The 20377-nt window shown below is 42.0% G+C and overlaps 1 protein-coding gene across 4 annotated transcripts in view; it reads left to right on the forward strand.

Moving 5' to 3' along the window:
• Nucleotides 1-20034, forward strand: part of rspo1 (R-spondin 1) — a 131302-nt gene extending 111268 nt beyond the window's left edge. For all 4 annotated transcript variants that reach the window (XM_068006448.1, XM_068006449.1, XM_068006447.1 and 1 more), the window contains exon 6: nt 19125-20034. In XM_068006448.1, the coding sequence (XP_067862549.1) occupies nt 19125-19288 (164 nt within the window). In that variant the 3' untranslated portion in view covers nt 19289-20034. The remainder of the gene's footprint in view (nt 1-19124) is intronic.
• The last annotated feature ends 343 nt before the right edge of the window (nt 20035-20377 follow it).

The raw sequence follows: 20377 nt of genomic DNA on the forward strand, positions 1-20377 counted from the left end.
TTCATTTGAGCACCCACTCCTCCTATGTAGCCATTTCGTTACAAGGCTGTAACCACTGGCATAAAGGTACAACTGTAAACAATGGCTTTAGATCAACGGGAACAGAAGTTTGACGAACATTCATTTTGCTAAGTTAGCTATTTGAAATTCCCAACAGATGTTACTGTTATTTTAAAAGGCCTATATCGAAACACTTAGCTCACTGCAATAAAGGTTAATCTCCCCCAAAAAGCTGTTGAGGCTAGGTCAATTGAAAATTTCAAAACTGAGTTTGATAGATTTTTGTTCGGCAAGGGTATTGAGGGATATGGAACCAAGGCGGTAAAATGAAGTTAAGATACAGATCAGCCATGATCTAATTGAATGGTGGAATAGGCTCGAGGGGCTGAATGATCTACTCCTGTTCCTATGTTTCCTGATTGTTTGGAAGATTTCTCCCTGTTTCAGAAAGAAAATGCTTGGTAACACTGGATTGTTAACAAACTGAGTCACAGAATTTAGTCACAGAGTTGAATAGTTCACCATCTGAAGGACTTGATTCCTCTCCTTTGGCATGATGCCTCATACTTTGATGGCCTTTGCCAGTGAAGATTGCATTACCTCTTTCTGAGTTCTCAGTGACATTTTTCCTGTAGGTAGTCAGACAAATCTATTACTGTCATGTTTTTCTTTTGCTGCATCGTATATCAGCAATACTTAGAACCCTGGAGAGATTCCAATCAGTTTCAGTCAGGAGGATTCAAAGTCAATATGGTCTCTTTCAAGTTTTGTCATTATTAGTACCCTTATTGATATTGTGCACCAAGAATAATAAATTAAATGACACAGCAAATGTGCACAAAGCTTTTTATAGATTGTAGAAGTAACAAGAGATTTCATCACATATTTACACCGGCCTGGAGCAAGTCTTTTTTTTCAATACTCAGTCCAATTCCAGTGCCAAACAGCAGAAATTGTATTGTTAAAAAAAATTGAGAAATTAACTCTACACTATTTATATTTGACTATGGATAGTGATTGTCTCAGCAAAAATGAAAGATTGCAGCTTACAGATAGGATTTTTGTCTTCACTTCCTCAAATACTTTACTTCTCCATACTTCGACATTTGCCCTTCTGAGGCAATGCCAGACGGTACAGATCAGCGTAATTACATTTTGTGGGTTGTACTGAACTGAGACAGTGTGTGTGAGATCTAGTATCACTCCACATTACTACACTGTTGTGATGGCATCTGATAACAAGCTCCTTAAACCCAATATAATGGTCACATTATAAAGGAACTGGTCAACTGTTCTTCAAAGAAAGAACTAGTTAACACTCAAGGATGCAGAACACACAAAGGTGGGAGTGCTTTATTGTAAATAGGAAGTGTCACCATATTGGAGAGTTTTTAAGCAGGCCGAATTGCTGGAACAACCAGGGACATTGAACCTTAGGAAGGTTTACTTTGCAGAAATTGTTATGTTTGCCGCAGTGCAAGCTTTTGCCATTCATTCTTTTTGGTGTTGCTTTTAGTTTTTATGAAAACTGTTTGAAAAATAAAGAACCGGTGGGGGCAGATACTACGATCAATACAATGACATTATTACTTCTTTATAAGTGCACTTATATACAAACATGACATGATTTTTCCAATCCTGGCATTTCCCCTTTCAGAGGTGAGCGTAGATCATGTTCAGAAATGTGAGCTAACCTAAACTTGAGAAACTCCATCAAACCAAATGAAAAGCCAGCTTTGTTCAGTTATGTTTTGGATTACCTGGAAAATGGTGGAGTTGTTCTTTTTGAAAAAAAAAACAAATAAAAAAATAAAAGAAACCCATATTCAGGAACTGAGTCAGATTTTGCTTTTCAGCCTGATTCTGCAAATTGTACTGGTTCCAAAGTAAATGAGCATGACTTTGATTGAGATGATCCAAACACCTGACCTTTAACTGGTTGCTGGTATAACACCAGGTCTGTAGAGAATTAGGTCTGTGAGAGCATCATAAGGTATCAAATGCTTTAATTGTGGTATCAAATTAACATTGGCAACTTAATCTGATAAATATAACCACTGTTCTTTGTGAGTACCTATTTTACTGAACATTTGTTATTAAAATCTTATAATAAGGGATAAGGGGACCAAGTGTAATGTATCCAAGTTTGCTGACAATACAAAGCTAGGTGGGAAAGTAAGCTGCAGGAAGACACAAAGAGGCTGCAAAGGTATATAGACAGGTTAAGTGAGTGGGCAAGAAGGTGGCAGATGGAGTATAATGTGGAGAAATGTGAAATTATCCACTTTGGTAGGAAGAATAGAAAAGCAGAATATTTTTTAAAAGGTGAGAGACGAAGAAATGTTGGTAGTCAGAGCGATTTGGGTGGTCCTTGTACACGAATTACAGAAAGTTAACATGCAGGTACAGCAGGCAATTAGGAAGGCAAATGGTATGTTAGCCTTTATTGCAAGGGGGTTGGAGTATAAAAGTAAGGAGGCCTTGCTGCAATTATACAGGGCTCTGGTGAGGCTATACCTGGAGTACTCTGTACAATTTTGGTCACCTTACCTAAGGAAGGATGTACTTGCCTTAGAGGGGGTGCAATGAATGTTCACAAGGTTGATTCCTGGGATGAGAGTTTGTCCTATGAGGAGAGATTGAGTAGAATGGGCCTATATTCTCTGGAGTTATAAGAATGAGAGGTGATCTCATTGAAATGTATAACATTCTTAGAGGGCTTGACAGGGTAGATGCTGAGAGGCTGTTTCCCCTGGCTGGAGAGTCCAGAAGTAGGGGTCATAGTCTCAAGATAAGGGGTTGGCCATTTAGGACCAAGATGATGAAAAATTTCTTCACTCAGAGGGTTGTAAATCTTTGGAATTCTCTACCTCAGAGGGCTATGGATGTTCAGTCGTTGAGTATATCCAAGACTGAGATTGATAGATTTTTGGACACTAAGGGAATCAAGGGATATGGACTGGGGCAGGAAAGTGGAGTTGAGGTAGATGATCAGCCATGATCTTATTGAATGGTGGAGCAGGGTCGAGGGGCCATATGGCTTACTCCTGCTCCTATTTCTTATGTAATAAGTTTTATTGTTGCTGAGGAATGGGTTACTCATTTTGATTTATGTATCGCAGCCTTCCAGTATCTCTGTGTCTTCATACCTTTCTGTACCTGGAACTTTCTCATTAGGGGTTGCACCAAAAAATTTAAACAAAAGTACTTCTATGTTTTACAGAAATAGGAGCCATGACATTACCAGATTAAAACCAGTCTGGCAAAGGCTCTACGTCCAAATCGACGTCTTTTCTCTTGATAGATTCTGCAGACCCTGCTGTATGTTTCCAGCATTTAAGGTTAGATCCAGGATTGGGGTTATCCTCTGCTCAAAGTATATCCTGCCCAGTCGGATGTTTTGCCCAGTTGGGATTCTATGTCCCTCAGATTTGGGTGTCTTTCCCAGATTGGAGTCCATTACCTCTGAAATAGCTGCATATTTCCTACTTCAGCATGTACACCCCAGTTGGCAGCGTGTTCCCCCAAATTCTCCAAATCAGAGTGCATCCTCCCAATATAAATGTTTCGTAAGTTTGGAGCCTATTCACCCACCTCAAATCGGGGTATACTTGTCAGTTTTGAGTGCATTCCTCCAGACTGGAACACATTTCCCAGCCAGGTGTACACCCTCCTGAAGGTTGGAATGTAGCCACCAGATACCTACCGTGAAAACCCAATTATAATAATGTTAGGGAGATGGAATGTTGGCCTAGATGTCTGTTGGAACAGTTCCGTGCAGTAAGTCAGATCCACAGCATTAAACTGTTGGAATGTAGTCATTTGATGTTTTGTGCCGGGGTGTGGGGGAGTGCTTGATGTTCTACACAAGATGGTTTGACTATATTTGTAAAAACTGTATTGTTACCCCCAAACCTCTTGATTTATTTCCATATAAAACCATGAAATGTTTTCCGTCTGGTGCACCAGATGAACTCCCTGCCATAAATATGGCCTAATTAAGATTCTTTCAAATGGAAAGAATTGTTGGAATACTAACCCTTAGCGTTTTATAGCAGCAGGCTCCATTATTCAGCAATTTAATAAATTATCATTTAATGTGGTGCAACACTGAATGGATGATGCCAGATCCTAGCTGCTTGGCATTCCGATTCCTAAAGGATTATAATGTTTCCGGTCAATAAAATATATTTGTTTTAAAGAATGACTGCAAGTAGAACATTTTTGAACAGATGCAATGTTGGCCGGTTCTGTATGTCAAATTCCGAATATTTTATTGATTTTAAAATGATTGTATTTAGGCAACTGTTATTTTGCCACAATTTAAAAATATCATACCAAGAAACAGCTTTACTAAAGAAAGAACTTGCACTTAAGTATTTCAAGACCTCAGGATGTCCCAAGGCGCTTCACAGCCAACAAAATACTTTAAAATTGTAGTCACTGTTGTAATATAGGGAGATGTAGAAGCCCATCTGCACACAGCAAGGTTCTCACAAGCAGCAATGAGATCGGATAATCTATTTTTATAATGATGTGGTTGAGGGATAGATGTTGGCCAGGACAAAGCTGCATGTGCAACTATAATGGGGCCTGAGACTTGTATTCTGCATTATTAGCCAGCCTAGGAGGAAAATGTACGCACTGTTGAAAACCGCACTGCTTTAGGTTAAGTGAGTTGCATAACCAGGGCTTTAAGTTAAGATTTATCAACAGAATCTAATACTTAAACTAAGATAACAGTACAATTTGAAGGGCACACTGTAAAGTTCTTTCTTTCTTATGTGATAATATGGTTAGCAGTGCCAAGATGTCATCACATTATTGATCATACCTGTTAGAAAAAGAAACGTTATTTAAAAAATATGCTCCCACCTCCCATGGTCAGTGGGTAAATGCAACACCCAGTGCAGTATGGAGTCAAACAGACTAGGAAGGTCCCAAATTTAATCCCTGGTCAGAGCTGAGTTCACTGACCTAAACTGGGATTGTAGTAGCAGTACCAAAGCTGGCTTAATTTCCTGGGCTAGGAAGGAAAAGAATCAGCTGTGGTTCCTGCTCCTTCTCATTATTGACAGATCGCTAGTGAAAAGTGTGTGTGTGTGTGTGTGTGTGTGTGTGTCAGCTAAGGACAAGTTGAACTGTATCCCAGCTGGAGTTGGCGTTTACAGGAATTGGGGGGGGGGGGAGAAAATTGAAAAAAAATTAAATAAAGTCACTTAAACAGGAATTTAAAAAAGCAAATGTCATGTAGCATAGGTGGCAGTGCAATCAACCGCTAGCAAGCCAGCATGGTACAGTCCCAACTGCGATTCTCACATTAGGTGGTTCCTGATGGTGTAAGCCTGACCGAAGACTCTCCGATTGAGATAGTAATAGCCCTTTAAAAAGGTCCTAACCCACTAAAAGATCACTTTTTTTGATAAAATGTGTGTCTATGACAAATACAGGTCTTCAAACACTGGGGTATCTGCTTTGCACTTAACTAACACTTGAAGTGCTTATGGCGGGAGATTCCTGGCTGATCCCTGCTGGAGTTGTCCCATAGGTGCCAGGCCATTTCCTTGCAGTTTATATACTATAAGCCTTTAAAGAAAGCTACCATAAGTCAATTTGGACAAATGAGATAAGAGTCACATTTACTTTAATGATGCCATAAAGTTGGGAAAATCTTTTCATAGACCCACTCACTGACCTCTTGTACCTTTTTGAGCAAATTCCACAGTCTCTTTAAACAAACCATTTTCAGAAATATGCTGGATTTGAACAGGTTTTCTACTTTTTGCAGTTGAAGCAAATGCTCTGTTCATGCTTAGGAATGTAGGGCAGCATCGAAGGGGGAAAATAAATAAATCAGAAACATTTCAGAGCGAAGGTGTTTGTCAGTTTTTACAGATAATATAAAAACTTCACTCAACTTTGATTGGAATTGCATGGCTATTATTTCAAACTATGTACATGTAACTGCAATACAACCCAACAGTCATGTCACCAGACTGTTGAACTATTAACCTTTACCCTTGTACTTGACTGGGTTTACTAGCTTGAAACACTGTTCATGTTACATTTACTTAAAGTTACAGTGTCACCATTTTAAGGAGTTTCCAGTAACAACCTCCATCATGAACTGTGTTGCAGACAAAAACTGCACTGAAGCAAAATGTTTCAATGCAGTCTTCCTAATTTTCCTAATTCAGTTTGATGGAAACTGAAATGATGAATTTGTTGTACTGAATGTGATTGGCAAGGCAAGGATATCACCACTGAGTGTGTTTTTTTTAAAACATTATCTGGAAAGATAGTTTGCTGGGCTGACAATACCCCTTTAATCAACTTGCCTTAGCCAAATCACCAATTTGACCCTGGATGTCAGAGAACATACTTGAAATATATGTGAACTCAAGTTTAGCCAAGAAGGAGGTGGGTCATTTTATAGGGCCACTATCCTCATGAGAAGATGTTAATTCGGGGCGGATGAAGAGCTAAAAGAACCCTGCATTTGTTTTCGTCATGATGATGCAGTATGTAAGTGATGCAATTTAGGCCATTTTGTTGTGTTTTTACACACAAATCGGGGGGAGGTTTGCCCAAAAGTTTTCAAACAAGGTGATACCCCCCTTGACTGGAGCATAGACCCAGAGGAAAACTTCTGGTTAAACCTGAATTCAATGAAAACAAGTGAGGTGTGCACACACAGTTCCGGATAAACCTTCAGTACGGAGAAGGCATCTTTTCCACCTTCACAAGCTTCCCCTCCATTGGCGATCTGTAGTCGCAAACAAATTTTCTGATAAAAGGTTGTAGCCCCTTACTATTGGTTTTGCAATCGTGCACCATCATTGGGCATTTTCTCCCTTGCAAACTGTAGTGCCCAAGCCCTATTATGTTAACAAAGTCCTGACAAATGTTGTGAGCAAGTTTTAGAACTTGTGAATCAATGCTTGGGACCATTTTTTCCAGAAGAAAAGTCACTCTACATAGATATTTCTGTAAAGACTCTGCAGAAAATACAGTTAATGATATCTCCGGCAATCAGTTTGCTGCTGGATGATAAACATTTGAAGAAAAAGGTGTTGATAACTAAGAAGTTAATAGAATTGACAGAAAGAAAGAACTTGCATATATTTAGCGCATTTCACGACCTCAGGACACCCCAGTGCGCTTTATAACCAATTAAGTACTTTTAATGTGTAGTTACTGTTGTAATGTAGGGAAACACGGCAGCCAAGAGTCCCACACACAGCACTGATATAATGACCAGTCTCTGGAGTGGGATTTGAACCCACAACCTTCTGACTCAGAGGTGAGAGTGCTAGTACTGAGCCAAGGCTGACATTAAATTAAGATTATGTTTAACCTCTAGTAATATAAATGTCACATAATCATGATAATGGGATTCCCAATCCTATTTCTCAGGTCTCTAAAAAACATGTTGCTGACTCTGCTGGAAGACAGTTGGATTCAATCCCCATCTACAACCCTTCTCCCACATCTAGAAATGGGTTCTTCGAGTCTTCATGAATATTGTACATAATGCAGGCCTGCACAAGAAAGGCTCGAGAGAAGTTATGAACTACCAGTTTCCGACCACTGTGGCAAACTCAAGAGCCTGGCACTCTGCACAGTGTCGTGGCCACCACATTTAAGAAACAAAATGTGACCAATGGCTTTAGTGGGAATAAAAATCCTCCTTAACAGTTACACAAAAGTATTAACAACTTCAGTTGCTTTGGAATTGCAGGTTTGAACTCTGCACGAAAATGAGAGGAGAAGGAACATGACGTAATGGATACCTGGGAGTTTTTAATGAAAAGGTTCAGACAGTTTATATATAAGGGATAATTTTCACAATCCGTGCTGCCGGCAAGGAGCTTCATTTAAATTAACAGTTTGAAAACCACACGCAGTGCGTGCCCAAATTTCTGAGATGTTCCCCTAGCAGGTGGGCTCCTCACTGCCAACAATGGATACCTGAGAGTGATTATAGATTGTCGTCCAATCAAAGGATTCACATAGTTTATACCTGACACACAACCTCTAGACATCGTCCATAGATATCAGGGACAAATGACCAAAGTCGGGGACACTTCTTTTGACTGCATGCATCACCTCTTGTGTATTTTGAGTCCCAATTGTCAGACATCTCATTAACATAGTAACTTACTTGTTAAATCCCTTGCAAAAGCTCTGCATTTGATTTGTGTATTATACCAGATATGCTGCTTTTCTATTGTACATTTGGCATTGCTGCAGTGTTCTGTTGGACACCAACAGATGGTAAAACTGTAGCATAAAACAAGCAACAGCACATTGATGCACTGCAGTGAGAATGTCTGAAAGAATCAGCCTTGTACTAGAAAGAAAGGGTGTCGGCTTCAGCATAAAAGCAACTAGTGTGAAGCTCCACCAAAGAAGTTTAGAGAGTTAAAAGTAAACTGGTGGTTGGCCCACTCTACCACCATTCACATTGTTAATAGAAAGAAAGACTTGCATTTATATAGTGCCTTTCACGACCTCAGGACATCCCAAAGTGCTTTACAACCAATGAAGTACTTTTGAAGTGTAGTCACTGTTGTAACTTAGGGAATGCGGCAGCCAATTTGCACACAGCAAGATCCCACAAACAGCAATGTGATAATGACCAGATAATCTGTTTTTAGTGATATTGGCTGAGGGATAAATATTGGTCAGGACATTGTGGAGAACTCCGCCTGCTGTTCTTCGAAATAGTGCCACGGGATCTTTTACATCCATCTGAGAGGGCAGATAGGCCCCGGTTTTACGTCTCTTCCAAAAGATGGCACCTCGGACAATGCAACACTCCCTCAGTACTGCGCTGGAGGGTCAGCCAGATTTTGTGCATTGAAAGGCTCGTTTTAACCATTTAAACTCCAATAGTCTGAGGCCACTGTAGGTTCTGTACATAGTTTGGGTTTATATGTGTAGTTACCTTTTCTAACTGCACAACAATGTGGGTGGCCTGATTGAATTGTTGTGAAAAGAGAACCAATACTGCAGTATTAAAATGGTATCAATGCACTTTTTTCATGTTTTTATGTTCTTGATTTTGTTTTTTGTCCATCTTCTTTGTCACTTACTTTTCACTCTTTCTTACAGTCTACCTGCTTGCCCTATTGTTAGCAGACAGCACTGATTCACTTTCTCTTGTTAGATTTCTCTTCTGTGCGTTCTCTGCTCCATCATTAGTGAAAAAACTTTCATATTTTTTAGCTCTACTCTCCAGAACTCCCTCCCTAAATCCCTTCACCGACTACCCTCTCTCCCTGCTTTTGAAAGCCTCTTCAAAACGTACCTTTTCCAACATGCTTTTTTTGTCATTTCTCTGCACTCTTCCACTACTGGTCAGCATCTGTTTGTCCACTGTGAAGTAGTTTAAGTTCTCTGTATTCAAGACACTGTACAAATGCAAGTTATGGTAAGTTTTGGATCATTGAAGGCACAGATCTCCTTATGGAAACTGCATTTTGCTATGAACATGAATAATGAGTTGTGAGGGATTAAAAAATATATATTTTAATAAATCAAGTACTGTTGCAGCAATATTTGGCAAAAAAGGAAAGAAGCAAATTAGTCTAATCTTTTCTTTCATCTTATATATTTCTTACCTTTTGCTACAACAACCCATACCTTAAATAGATGGACATTTAAGATACAGAGACTCCCCCCATATTACATGTAGATAATTATTTAATTATGCAACAGTGATTTTTGATGATTATTGTAAAAAGGGCTGCAGTATGATCATAGAATCTTACAGCACAGAAGGGGGCCATTCAACCCATTATCCCTGTGCCTGCTCTTTGAAAGAACTACCTAATTAGCTCCACTCCTCCGCTCTTTCCTCATAGCCCTGCAAATTTTTCATTTGGCAGAGACATGACCAAACATTGTCCACTTGTCCCTTTGCCCACAGATGATTCATGGCATGGGGAGACTAGGATAGGGAAAGATGAGAAAATATATTTTGGGACAAAATCCCTTACCCTTGAAACTAAATTAAAAAAAAACACTTATTAGAATCCTTTTTTTGGTGGTCCCAATAGAAGCTCACACTTCATTGAGATCAATTTCCAATGAACAGAGCTACTTTGCCAGTTCTTATAGGACATGAAAGCCCTTCCATGGCAAAAAACAAAAACACTTTTAAATTGATTTCTCCCCACTGAGCCTGAAAAACAGAGACTCACCAGCCTATGAGTAACACCAGTGCTTGTATCTCAGCTCCAACTGTTTCCTTCTCTGCTTGCTTGCTTTATCCAGCCCTTTGTAATCTTTTATGAAGCCACAAAGCAGCTCTTCTGTATCTCCTTGATGAGCTCCTCATCAAGATTGCACATGTATTCAAATCCTTTCTTTTGGCTAAATTTCAACTAACCATTTATAGGAAGTAAAAAGTTAATCTGCAGGACTATGAGGAAAGAGCAGTGGAGTGGGACTAATTGGATAGCTCTTTCAACGAGCTGGCGCAGACATGATGGACCGAATAGTCCCCTTCTGTGCTGTATGATTCTTACAATTCTTTACTAGAGTTTGATACTTGACGAATTACCAATAACATGCTCCTAGGACAGGTTAATATAAGTGTGCCTATAAATGTCTTTAGCAGAGAAACTGCAAACCATTTAAAGTAACACTTTGCGTTCAGCAGAGAGACACACTGGATCCCTCTGCTGTGAATGAAACTGTATGCACTGTGAATGAAGAGGCTGAATGGCCTACTCTTGTTCCTATGTTCCTAATTGGCACTGGATAGATTGGATAAAAGGAATCAAGGCTGCTAAACATGGATGAAATATTACAGAAGCTATTTACATGGTAATTAATTAACCTTAAGCGACCTGTGACCAGGGCTGCGACAACTTGATTACAGTGTATAACCAGCCACTGAGGGCTTGGGCCACATATCATGATTCAATTAATTCTAATTACAAGAATTATAATCGTTGACCCATTACTTCCTGGCAGCTTCAGATGTGGTTCTGTTCAGAGCACCAAACTGAACTGGTTTCTTGTTAAAATATGGAAAGAGAGTGTTGGCTGAGATCAAAAGCTCCTAAAACAAATAACTATTATGTCAACATGTTTTAAAACAGAACAGATGATGGCTCTTTAATATAGGTTATGTTTCAGAATGAATATTCATTTATTTTTCTCAGGTGATTACTAGATTGGTCACAGATGAATTTGTGGTTATTATATAAAGAATGACGGATAATGAGGAGTGAATCCAAGACTGTAATCTCACTGAAGATTTAGAGGACAGTACAAGCAATTGACATCATTCATCTCAACCCTTAAATAAGATTACAACTTTAAAATCAAGGGTGTTTATTATTTTAAAACAAATATGTGTACTGGTAATTTTCTGAGGAGACATTATTGGCTCAACAGCAGTTGCTAATACAAATGCTCACAACTAGTCTGCTCCACTTCATTGGCATGTGATGATATTTACATTCAAGGATTAATAACTGTGATGTCAGTTCTAAGGTGTTATTGAGAAGTTGTTTCAGTATATTATTAACACATAATATTACATTGGTAACAATACAAGAAATATGAATTCCATTTTATAATAATGCTTATTTAGAAACAATTGCAAATACTTTATTTATTGAGAATTCAATAAAAACAAATTACTGATTTGAATACGTTCAATCTCAGATTGATCTGCCAGAAGTGAGCTTAAAACTGAACTGTTCTTGAATTTTTTTTTAAAAAGAGGGCTTAACAGGCTTAAGAATGGAAGCAATTTTTCTCTACTTGAACTTCTATTCCCTCAAATTAATGCAGTTGTATTTTGTGCACAGAGGTCCAATAGACTAGAGTTATACTAACCGCTCTGCCTCTGGGCTCGAAAAGCCACTGATCACTTGGTAGGCAAATGCAGAACAGGAGCCTTGGTGCAATGAGTCCCTCATGCCTAAATGTATAAAGCATACCAACAACAAGATTGTAAAGTCAACAGATGGCTTCTGAAAAAAACAGTTGAAGACGATGGTGTTAATTTACTTGGTTGCTGTGCAGAATTTTTGTTTTTTTTTAGTAAAATGAACTTGAAAAAAGTAGTAAAACTTAAACCAGGTAGATAGTGTGCAATGGACGGTATGCAAAACCAGGCAGTGGATTCCCTCCTCCTACTCCTAATGTGCTCAGGAGTGTAATTGCTGATCCAACCCAACAGCTAAACTCCAACTTTACGTCAATATCGAACAAAGACCACTTTGCATCAATTTTTTAAAAAAAGAGCAGTATAACTGCCCATTAGTTCATATGCCAAGAAAGGCTTTAAATGCCTCACGATAGAAGGACTTTGTGTGTCGTTGCTCCAGTGTGTTGCATCATGGAACATTTTAATGAGGGTTTGGGCCCATGATTCTCCACACAACTGGTTTTTAATTTCATGGGGCACATTACCCCAACACAATCTTGTACCTCTTATAGCAGCTGGCATTAACCAGGAGCACGTTTGGTGGAGGACAAGGAGTAGGTTTTCCATCTGGTTTCTATATTTCTGTGTGGTGTGGGAGAAGGGAACTAAAAATCAGGAGAGCAAAGTTAAGAAAATTATAGGGATAAATTTTAACCCCCAAGAATGGGTGGGTTGGGGGCTGGTGGAGGGTTAAAATGACAGCTTTTTGGAGCGCGACCGCATCCCGGCTCCAATTCACCCACTCCTGGGTTTAACCGAGGCAGGTTTGTACACATGCACAGCAGACACCAGAAAGTCCCGCCCCCACTTAAAGCCAGCAGGCCGATACTTAAAAAGGCAATGTACCTCATTGAAATACTTCATGTACTTAATACTTTGAGTATTGGAAAATTAAAATGAATTTAACTGTATCTGTTCGGGATTCCTATCGTTTCTGATTCACGTCAGGTGAAAGCAGGTGGGAAGGGCCGAATCCCTGAGGTGAGTGCCTTTATTGCACTGCTTGTGGGCCCGGAGGAGCAGGAGTGCTTCATCCAGGCCCAACAAGCTCACCTGGCCGACAGGACCCCCACGATCGACCCCCCCCCCCCAACCCCTGCCCCTCACCTACCTTCAACTTCACCCGACCTCCCGTCTCCAAATCCTGGGTCTCAGCCCCCATCCGCCCCGATCTCCTCCCGGCCCCCCCCGATCTCCTCCCTGGCCCACGATCCTTCCCTCCCTCCCTCCGATCTCTGGTTGCAGCCTGCTCCCACAGGCCTTCCTGCCCGACAGCCAGCCAGCTTGTCAAGCAGGCTGGCTGCTGGGCTCATAGCCCGGAAGTAAAATTCACTGGCCTCACGCGACCTACCAACTTATCCTCTGGGTATCGCACCCGAAAATCTGCCCCCCCGCCCCTGCTCCCTTCCTGGCATGAAGTGAAAATTCTGCCCCTAATGCCCAGTGGATGAGCATCTGAAGTAAAGTTTTGGAAGTCAACATTTCATTTTTCCGGATTTAGGAATATGTTTGTTCCATTTGCTAATTGTAATGTTCCTGTTATGTACTCGGGTTTTGCTTTTCCATTAGCAGTAGTGAATGGAAGTTTAAAAAAAGCCTCTGAAGTTTTGATTTGGGTTATTTCACCATCTTCATGTTTTTTTTTCATGTTTTGACAAACCAATTTTCAAAATCTTATGCTGCCAGACGTGATGATCCATCCACGGTTGATATCCTCTGTACAAGCACACAGTCAGGATATGTTTGAGCACATTTTGTGCAGCAGTACTTCAACAGCCCTCAAACAATGGTTGTCAGCTGATGACAAATGAGCATCACTTCACTTACAACAGTGCTCATTGAATTCAGTAAAGTATAAACATCAACAGCCACATAGCCCCCTCCAGTGTCTGATTACTCACCATTGACCAGAAACTTAACTGGACCAGCCACATAAATACTATAGCTAAAAGATCAGGTCAGAGGCTGGGTATTCTATGGCAAGTGACTCACCTCCTGACTCCCCAAAGCCTTTCCACCATCTACAAGGCACAAGTCAGGAGCGTGATGGAATACTCTCCACTTGCCTGGATGAGTGCAGCTCCAACAACACTCAAGAAGCTCGACACCATCCAAGACAAAGCAGCCCACTTGATTGGCACCCCATCCACCACCCTAAACATTCACTCCTTCCACCAATGCCGCACCGTGGATGCAGTGTGTACTCTCCACAGGATGCACTGCAGTTACTCGCCAAGGCTTCTTCAACAGCACCTCCCAAACCCGCGACCTCTACCACCTAGAAGGACAAGGGCAGCAGGCACATGGGAACAACACCATCCCGACTTGGAAATATATCGCCGGTCCTTCATTGTTGCTAGGTCAAAATCCTGGAACTCCCTACCTAACAGCACTGTGGGAGAACCTTCACCACACGGACTGCAGCGGTTCAAGAAGGCGGCTCACCACCACCTTCTCAAGGGCAATTGGAGATGGGCAATAAATGCTGGCCTTGCCAGTGACGCCTACATCCCATGAACGAATAAAAAAAAACCTCTAACTGCAGTTCATCAAATGTCACCTAAAACCACTGTATTATTTAATGGTAGACCAATTAAATACATTTTATATTGATGTGTTGGAGAGCAGTGTGATCAGTTTTACCAGTGTAGCAGTAAGCAGCAAACCAGTTTGGAATTGGTCCCTCCAACTCATACTGATCATCTTTTATATTGGACCCTCCAATCCACATTAATCATTTCTTATATTAGTTCCTCCAACTCACACTAATCCTGTCATATCAGGGCTTCCAGCTACTGAGCTTTTTTGTTAACCCCAAAATATTCCTGTGCAGCTTTAAATGTCTCCCTGTCTATTTTTCTGTGTGTAGTCAAAAACTAAACACAACCTTAAAAAGGCATGAAATGTTGCAATTGTTGTGAGATTATTGCCAAATAAAAGATACAGTCCATTTCACAGCTACTATTTATTCACAGTTAGTTTATATTGGAAAAATACTCTACCATTACAGATCACGTGCAGTCCACTGACACAGAACTGACCCAGAACAGCATATGTTGATTGTGGAGGAAGGGAGGAGGGGCAGAGCGCCGTTGGTGGTGGTGATGGGGGTGGGGGGGGGTGCGGAGGAGTGGCGGCGGGACGGGAAAGATCACTGAGCATCTTTGTGCAATGTAAATTTTGAAAGGAGTTCTCCTGTGTCATCTTGGTATCCAGCTTATAAAATCTCACTATGGTGAATTACCAAATTTTCACCGAAGTGTCCCTAGCCACTACTCACCCTCCTACAGACAATGCTCTTTTTGTAGTTGCCATGGGTTTTTATTCCAGTACGACTGCTGTCTTTCAGTGTTTGGATTTTGTGGTCAAGCAAGTCTATTCTCAATATTGTTTCCTCTTTGGTTATCCAATGGTTCCCTCCCCTCCTCAAAAAAAGCATATGATTCTTCATCCCCTTACCATATGTTACTATTTCATGTATACTAATGCTCAGTAAAATCTATTCATACCATGAAAATGTCCTGGACAACCTCTGAAGAATAGTATCCATTGAACATCATAGCAAACAGAGCTACATGGGGAGGGGTGTGGCCATGTATTTTGTGTGCTCATCCCTGTGTGCAGAGTAAATTTTAAAAGGCATTTTCCTATGGTGTAGTGGTATCTACCATATAAGATCTCACTGTGCTGAACTATTAAAACTCCAAAGTTTAGCAATGGCCTCTCTTCCCTCCAAAAATAAAAAAAATACAGGGTGTTTGAGTTTAACAACAATTATATGGTACACATACAAACATATGGAGGGATTCAACAATGAAATCCATTTGTGACGTTGCTGCTTGTAAGTCATGTTACTCTGGACTATTTTCCATTTTCTGTGGTCAGAATCTAACCTGTACACGGTATGGTGGCTCTTTTTTTTATTCGTTCATGGGATGTGGGCGTCGCTGGCGAGGCCAGCATTTATTGCCCTTCAGAAGGTGGTGGTGAGCCGCCGCCTTGAACCGCTGCAGTCCATGTGGTGAAGGTTCTCCCACAGTGCTGTTAGGAAGGGAGTTCCAGGATTTTGACCCAGCGATGATGAAGGAATGGCAATATATTTCCAAGTCGGGATGGTGCGTGACTTGGAGGGGAACGTGCAGGTGGTGGTGTTCCCATGTGCCTGCTGCTCTTATCCTTCTAGGTGGTAGAGGTCACGGGTTTGGGAGGTGCTGTCGAAGAAGCCTTGGCGAGTTGCTGCAGTGCATCCTGTGGATAGTACACACTGCAGCCACTGTGCACCGGTGGTGAAGGGAGTGAATGTTTAGGGTGGTGGATGGGGTGCCAATCAAGCGGGCTGCTTTGTCCTGGATGGTGTCGAGCTTCTTGAGTGTTGTTGGAGCTGCACTCATCCAGGCAAGTGGAGAGTATTCCATCACACTCCTGACCTGTGTCTTGTAGATGGTGGAAAGGCTTTGGGGAGTCACGAGGTGAATCACTCTGCAGAATACCCAGCCTCTGACCTGCTCTTGTAGCCACAGTATTTATGTGGCTGGTCCAGTTAAGTTTCTGTTCAATGGTGACCCCCAGGATGTTGATGGTGAGGGATTCGGCGATGGTAATGCCGTTGAATGTCAAGGGGAGGTGGTTAGACTCTCTCTTGTTAGAGATGGTCATTGCCTGGCACTTGTCTGGCGCGAATGGTACTTGCCACTTATCAGCCCAAGCCTGGACGTTGTCCAGGCCTTGCTGCATGCGGGCTCGGACTGCTTCATTATTTGAGGAGTTGCGAATGGAACTGAACACTGTGCAATCATCAGCGAACATCCCCATTTCCGACCTAATGATGGAGGGAAGGTCATTGATGAAGCAGCTGAAGATGGTTGGGCCTAGGACGCTGCCCTGAGGAACTCCTGCAGCAATGTCCTGAGATTGAGATGATTGGCCTCCAACAACCACTACCATCTTCCTTTGTGCTAGGTATGACTCCAGCCACTGGAGAGTTTTCCCCCTGATTCCCATTGACTTCAATTTTACTAGGGCTCCTACGTGCCACACTCAGTCAAATGCTGCCTTGATGTCAAGGGCAGTCAGTCTCACCTCACCTCTGGAATTCAGCTCTTTTGTCCATGTTTGGACCAAGGCTGTAATAAGGTCTGGAGCCGAGTGGTCCTGGCGGAACCCGAACTGAGCATCGGTGAGCAGGTTATTCGTGAGTAAGTGCCGCTTGATAGCACGGTCGACGACATCTTCCATCACTTTGCTGATGATTGAGAGTAGACTGATGGGGTGGTAATTGGCCGGATTGGATTTGTCCTGCTTTTTGTGGACAGGACATACCTGGGCAATTTTCCACATTGTCGGGTAGATGCCAGTGTTGTAGCTGTACTGGAACAGCTTGGCTAGAGGTGTGGCTAGTTCTGGAGCACAAGTCTTCAGCACTGCAGCCGGGATGTTGTTGGGGCCCATAGCCTTTGCTGTATCCAGTGCACTCAGCCGTTTCTTGATATCATGTGGAGTGAATCGAATTGGCTGAAGACTGGATTCTGTGATGGTGGGGGTATCGGGAGGAGGCCGAGATGAATCATCCACTCGGCACTTCTGGCTGCAAACGCTTCAGCCTTTTCTTTTGCACTCACATGCTGGACTCCGCCATCATTGAAGATGGGGATGTTTACAGAGCCTCCTCCTCCCGTTAGTTGTTTTCCTGTCCACCACCATTCACGACTGGATGTGGCAAGACTATGGAACTTTGATCTGATCCGTTTGTTTGTAGAATCGCTTAGCTCTGTCTATAGCATGTTGCTTCCGCTGTTTAGCATCCATGTAGTCCTGAGTTGTAGCTTCACCAAGTTGGCACCTCATTTTTAGGTACGCCTGGTGCTGCTCCTGGCATGCTCTTCTACACTCCTCATTGAACCAGGGTTGATCCCCTGGCTTGTTGGTAATGGTAGAGTGAGGAATATGCCGGGCCATGAGGTTACAGATTGTGCTGGCATACAATTCTGCTGCTGCTGATGGCCCACAGTGCCTCATGGATGCCCAGTTTTGAGCTGCTAGATCTGTTCTGAATCTATCCCATTTAGCATGGTGGCAGTGCCACACAACACGTTGGATGGTATCCTCAGTGCGAGGACGGGACTTCGTCTCCACGAGGACTGTGCGGTGGTCACTCCTACCAATACTGTCATGGACAGATGCATTTGCGACAGGTAGATTGGTGAGGACGAGGTCAAGTAAATTTTTCCCTCGTGTTGGTTCGCTCACCACTTGCCGCAGGCCCATTCTGGCAGCTATGTCCTTCAGGACTCGGTCGAGTAGTGGTGCTACCAAGCCACTCTTGGTGATGGACATTGAAGTCCCCACCCAGAGTACATTTTGTGCCCTTGCTACCCTCAGTGCTTCCTCCAAGTGGCGTTCAACATGGAGGAGGACTGCTTCATCAGCTGAGGGAGGGCGGTAGGTGGTAATCAGCAGGAGGTTTCCTTGCCCATGTTTGACCTGATGCCATGAGATTTCATGAGGGCCAGAGTCAATGTTGAGGACTCCCAGGGCCACTCCCTCCTGGACTGTATATCACTGTACCGCCACCTCTGGTCAGTCTGTCCTGCAGGTGAGACAGGACATACCCAGGGATGGTGATGGAAGAGTCTGGAACGTTGGCTGAAAGGTATGATTCTGTGAGTATGGCTGTGTCAGGCTGTTTTGGCACAAGTCCCCAGATGTTCGTGACTTTGCAGGGTTGACTGGGCTTGGTGGTCCGTCCAGTTTTATTCTTATTGTGACTTTTTACAACTGAGTGGCTTGCAAGGCCATTTCAGAGGGCAATTAAGAATCAACCACATTGCTGTGGGTCTGGAGTCACATATCGGCCAGACCAGGTAAGGACGGCAGGTTTCCTTCCCTAAAGGGCATTAGTGAACCAGATGGGTTTTTATGACAATCTGGTAGTTTCATGGCCACCATTACTGATACTGGTATTTTAATTCCAGATTTTATGTAATTAATTGAATTTAAATTCCTCAGCTGCTGTGGCAGGATTTGAACTCATGACTCCAGATTATTAGTCCGGGTCTCTGGATTATTAGTCCAGTAACATAACCACTATGCTACCGTACCCCTTACTCGATGTTCAGATGAGCAGAGGTAACTTTTTGGAATGCTATGCTAACGACATGTGTTTCTGTCACAGGACGAGGAAAAAAAGACAAACAGAAACAGGGGAAGAAAGGCAAACAACGGAACAAAGAAGGTGGCAACCGGCAAAGCAAGAAGGAAAACAAGCCTGGGAATAAGAAAAAGAAAGGGCAGCAGGGGAAGACATTTCCTGCGACAACCCCCAGCACCGTTCAGTAACAACCTTATTTCAACGCAGACACTTCAATGCTGATACATATAAGTCAGCTTTTCTGAACTGGAGCACTGCTACAGAGAGGAATAAATACAAGGCTCTTGTTTCCCTAACTGTTTAAGATAAGAAGTGAAGTTATTGTTTTGAGGACTTAAGTAACGGAGCCCCATTGCACCTGGCTTCAGTGTATATCTGAAAACGGAATGAAATGGGAATTAAATAGTTCAGTGGACGCAATCTTTCAGAGGACTGTGTTAGGAACTTTCATCAAAATGATGACTGAATATTGTAGAGCAGGTCAACTGCAGAACTAATGGAGATGACTGACTGGTTCTGGGGGAGGGGAGAAATGACTTTGACAAAATGGCTTCTGGAAATGTGCAAATATTTCTGCACCAATTTTGGGCAGTTGGTCCCTGCATTGAATGAAAGATGTAAACCTAATTTCCTGACAGAATGTTAGAATTATGCATCATTAAACTGCTTTAAAATATATTTCAAATGAAAATAAGGCAATAAAAACATATAACAATTTGAAAGTGATTAATTATTACAATGGTTACTTTAAAATGGATCTTGTTTTCTTTGGTACCACGCCTGCATGTTTTTGTGGTATGATTTTTCTATATGAATTTGAAATTCACTGCTGCTGTAATCCTGCGAAGTTTGGCAACTGATATGAAGATGTCAATATCACAGCCAACTGCCCCAAAGCTCTATGCTAAGAAAAAATATTAAACCATGAAATGACTATTGAGCTGTGATGGTGAAGCTCATTCTAAGACTACTTGTGAATTTTTGTGCACACTAAGGTGAGAGTTGTCAGTATTGGGAAAATGAACACTATTCCACATTTTGCAACATGTGTCAGAATAAAGCACTCCCTTGTCAGGTAGAACATGGGGGAAATATAGGGTAGACCTCTCTCTACACTAACCCCATGATGCTCCGTAACCTCAACCTCAGATGATCCCCATTACTCAAGCACCATGAATACTTTCATTTCCCACGTTGGTTATCCACATGACCATTTTTTCATTTGTTCGTCAGATGCAAGGCAGTGTTTAATGCCCACCCCCACTTGCTCTGAGGAC

Source organism: Heptranchias perlo, chromosome 26, assembly GCF_035084215.1.
Source record: "Heptranchias perlo isolate sHepPer1 chromosome 26, sHepPer1.hap1, whole genome shotgun sequence".
Taxonomy (NCBI): domain Eukaryota; kingdom Metazoa; phylum Chordata; class Chondrichthyes; order Hexanchiformes; family Hexanchidae; genus Heptranchias; species Heptranchias perlo.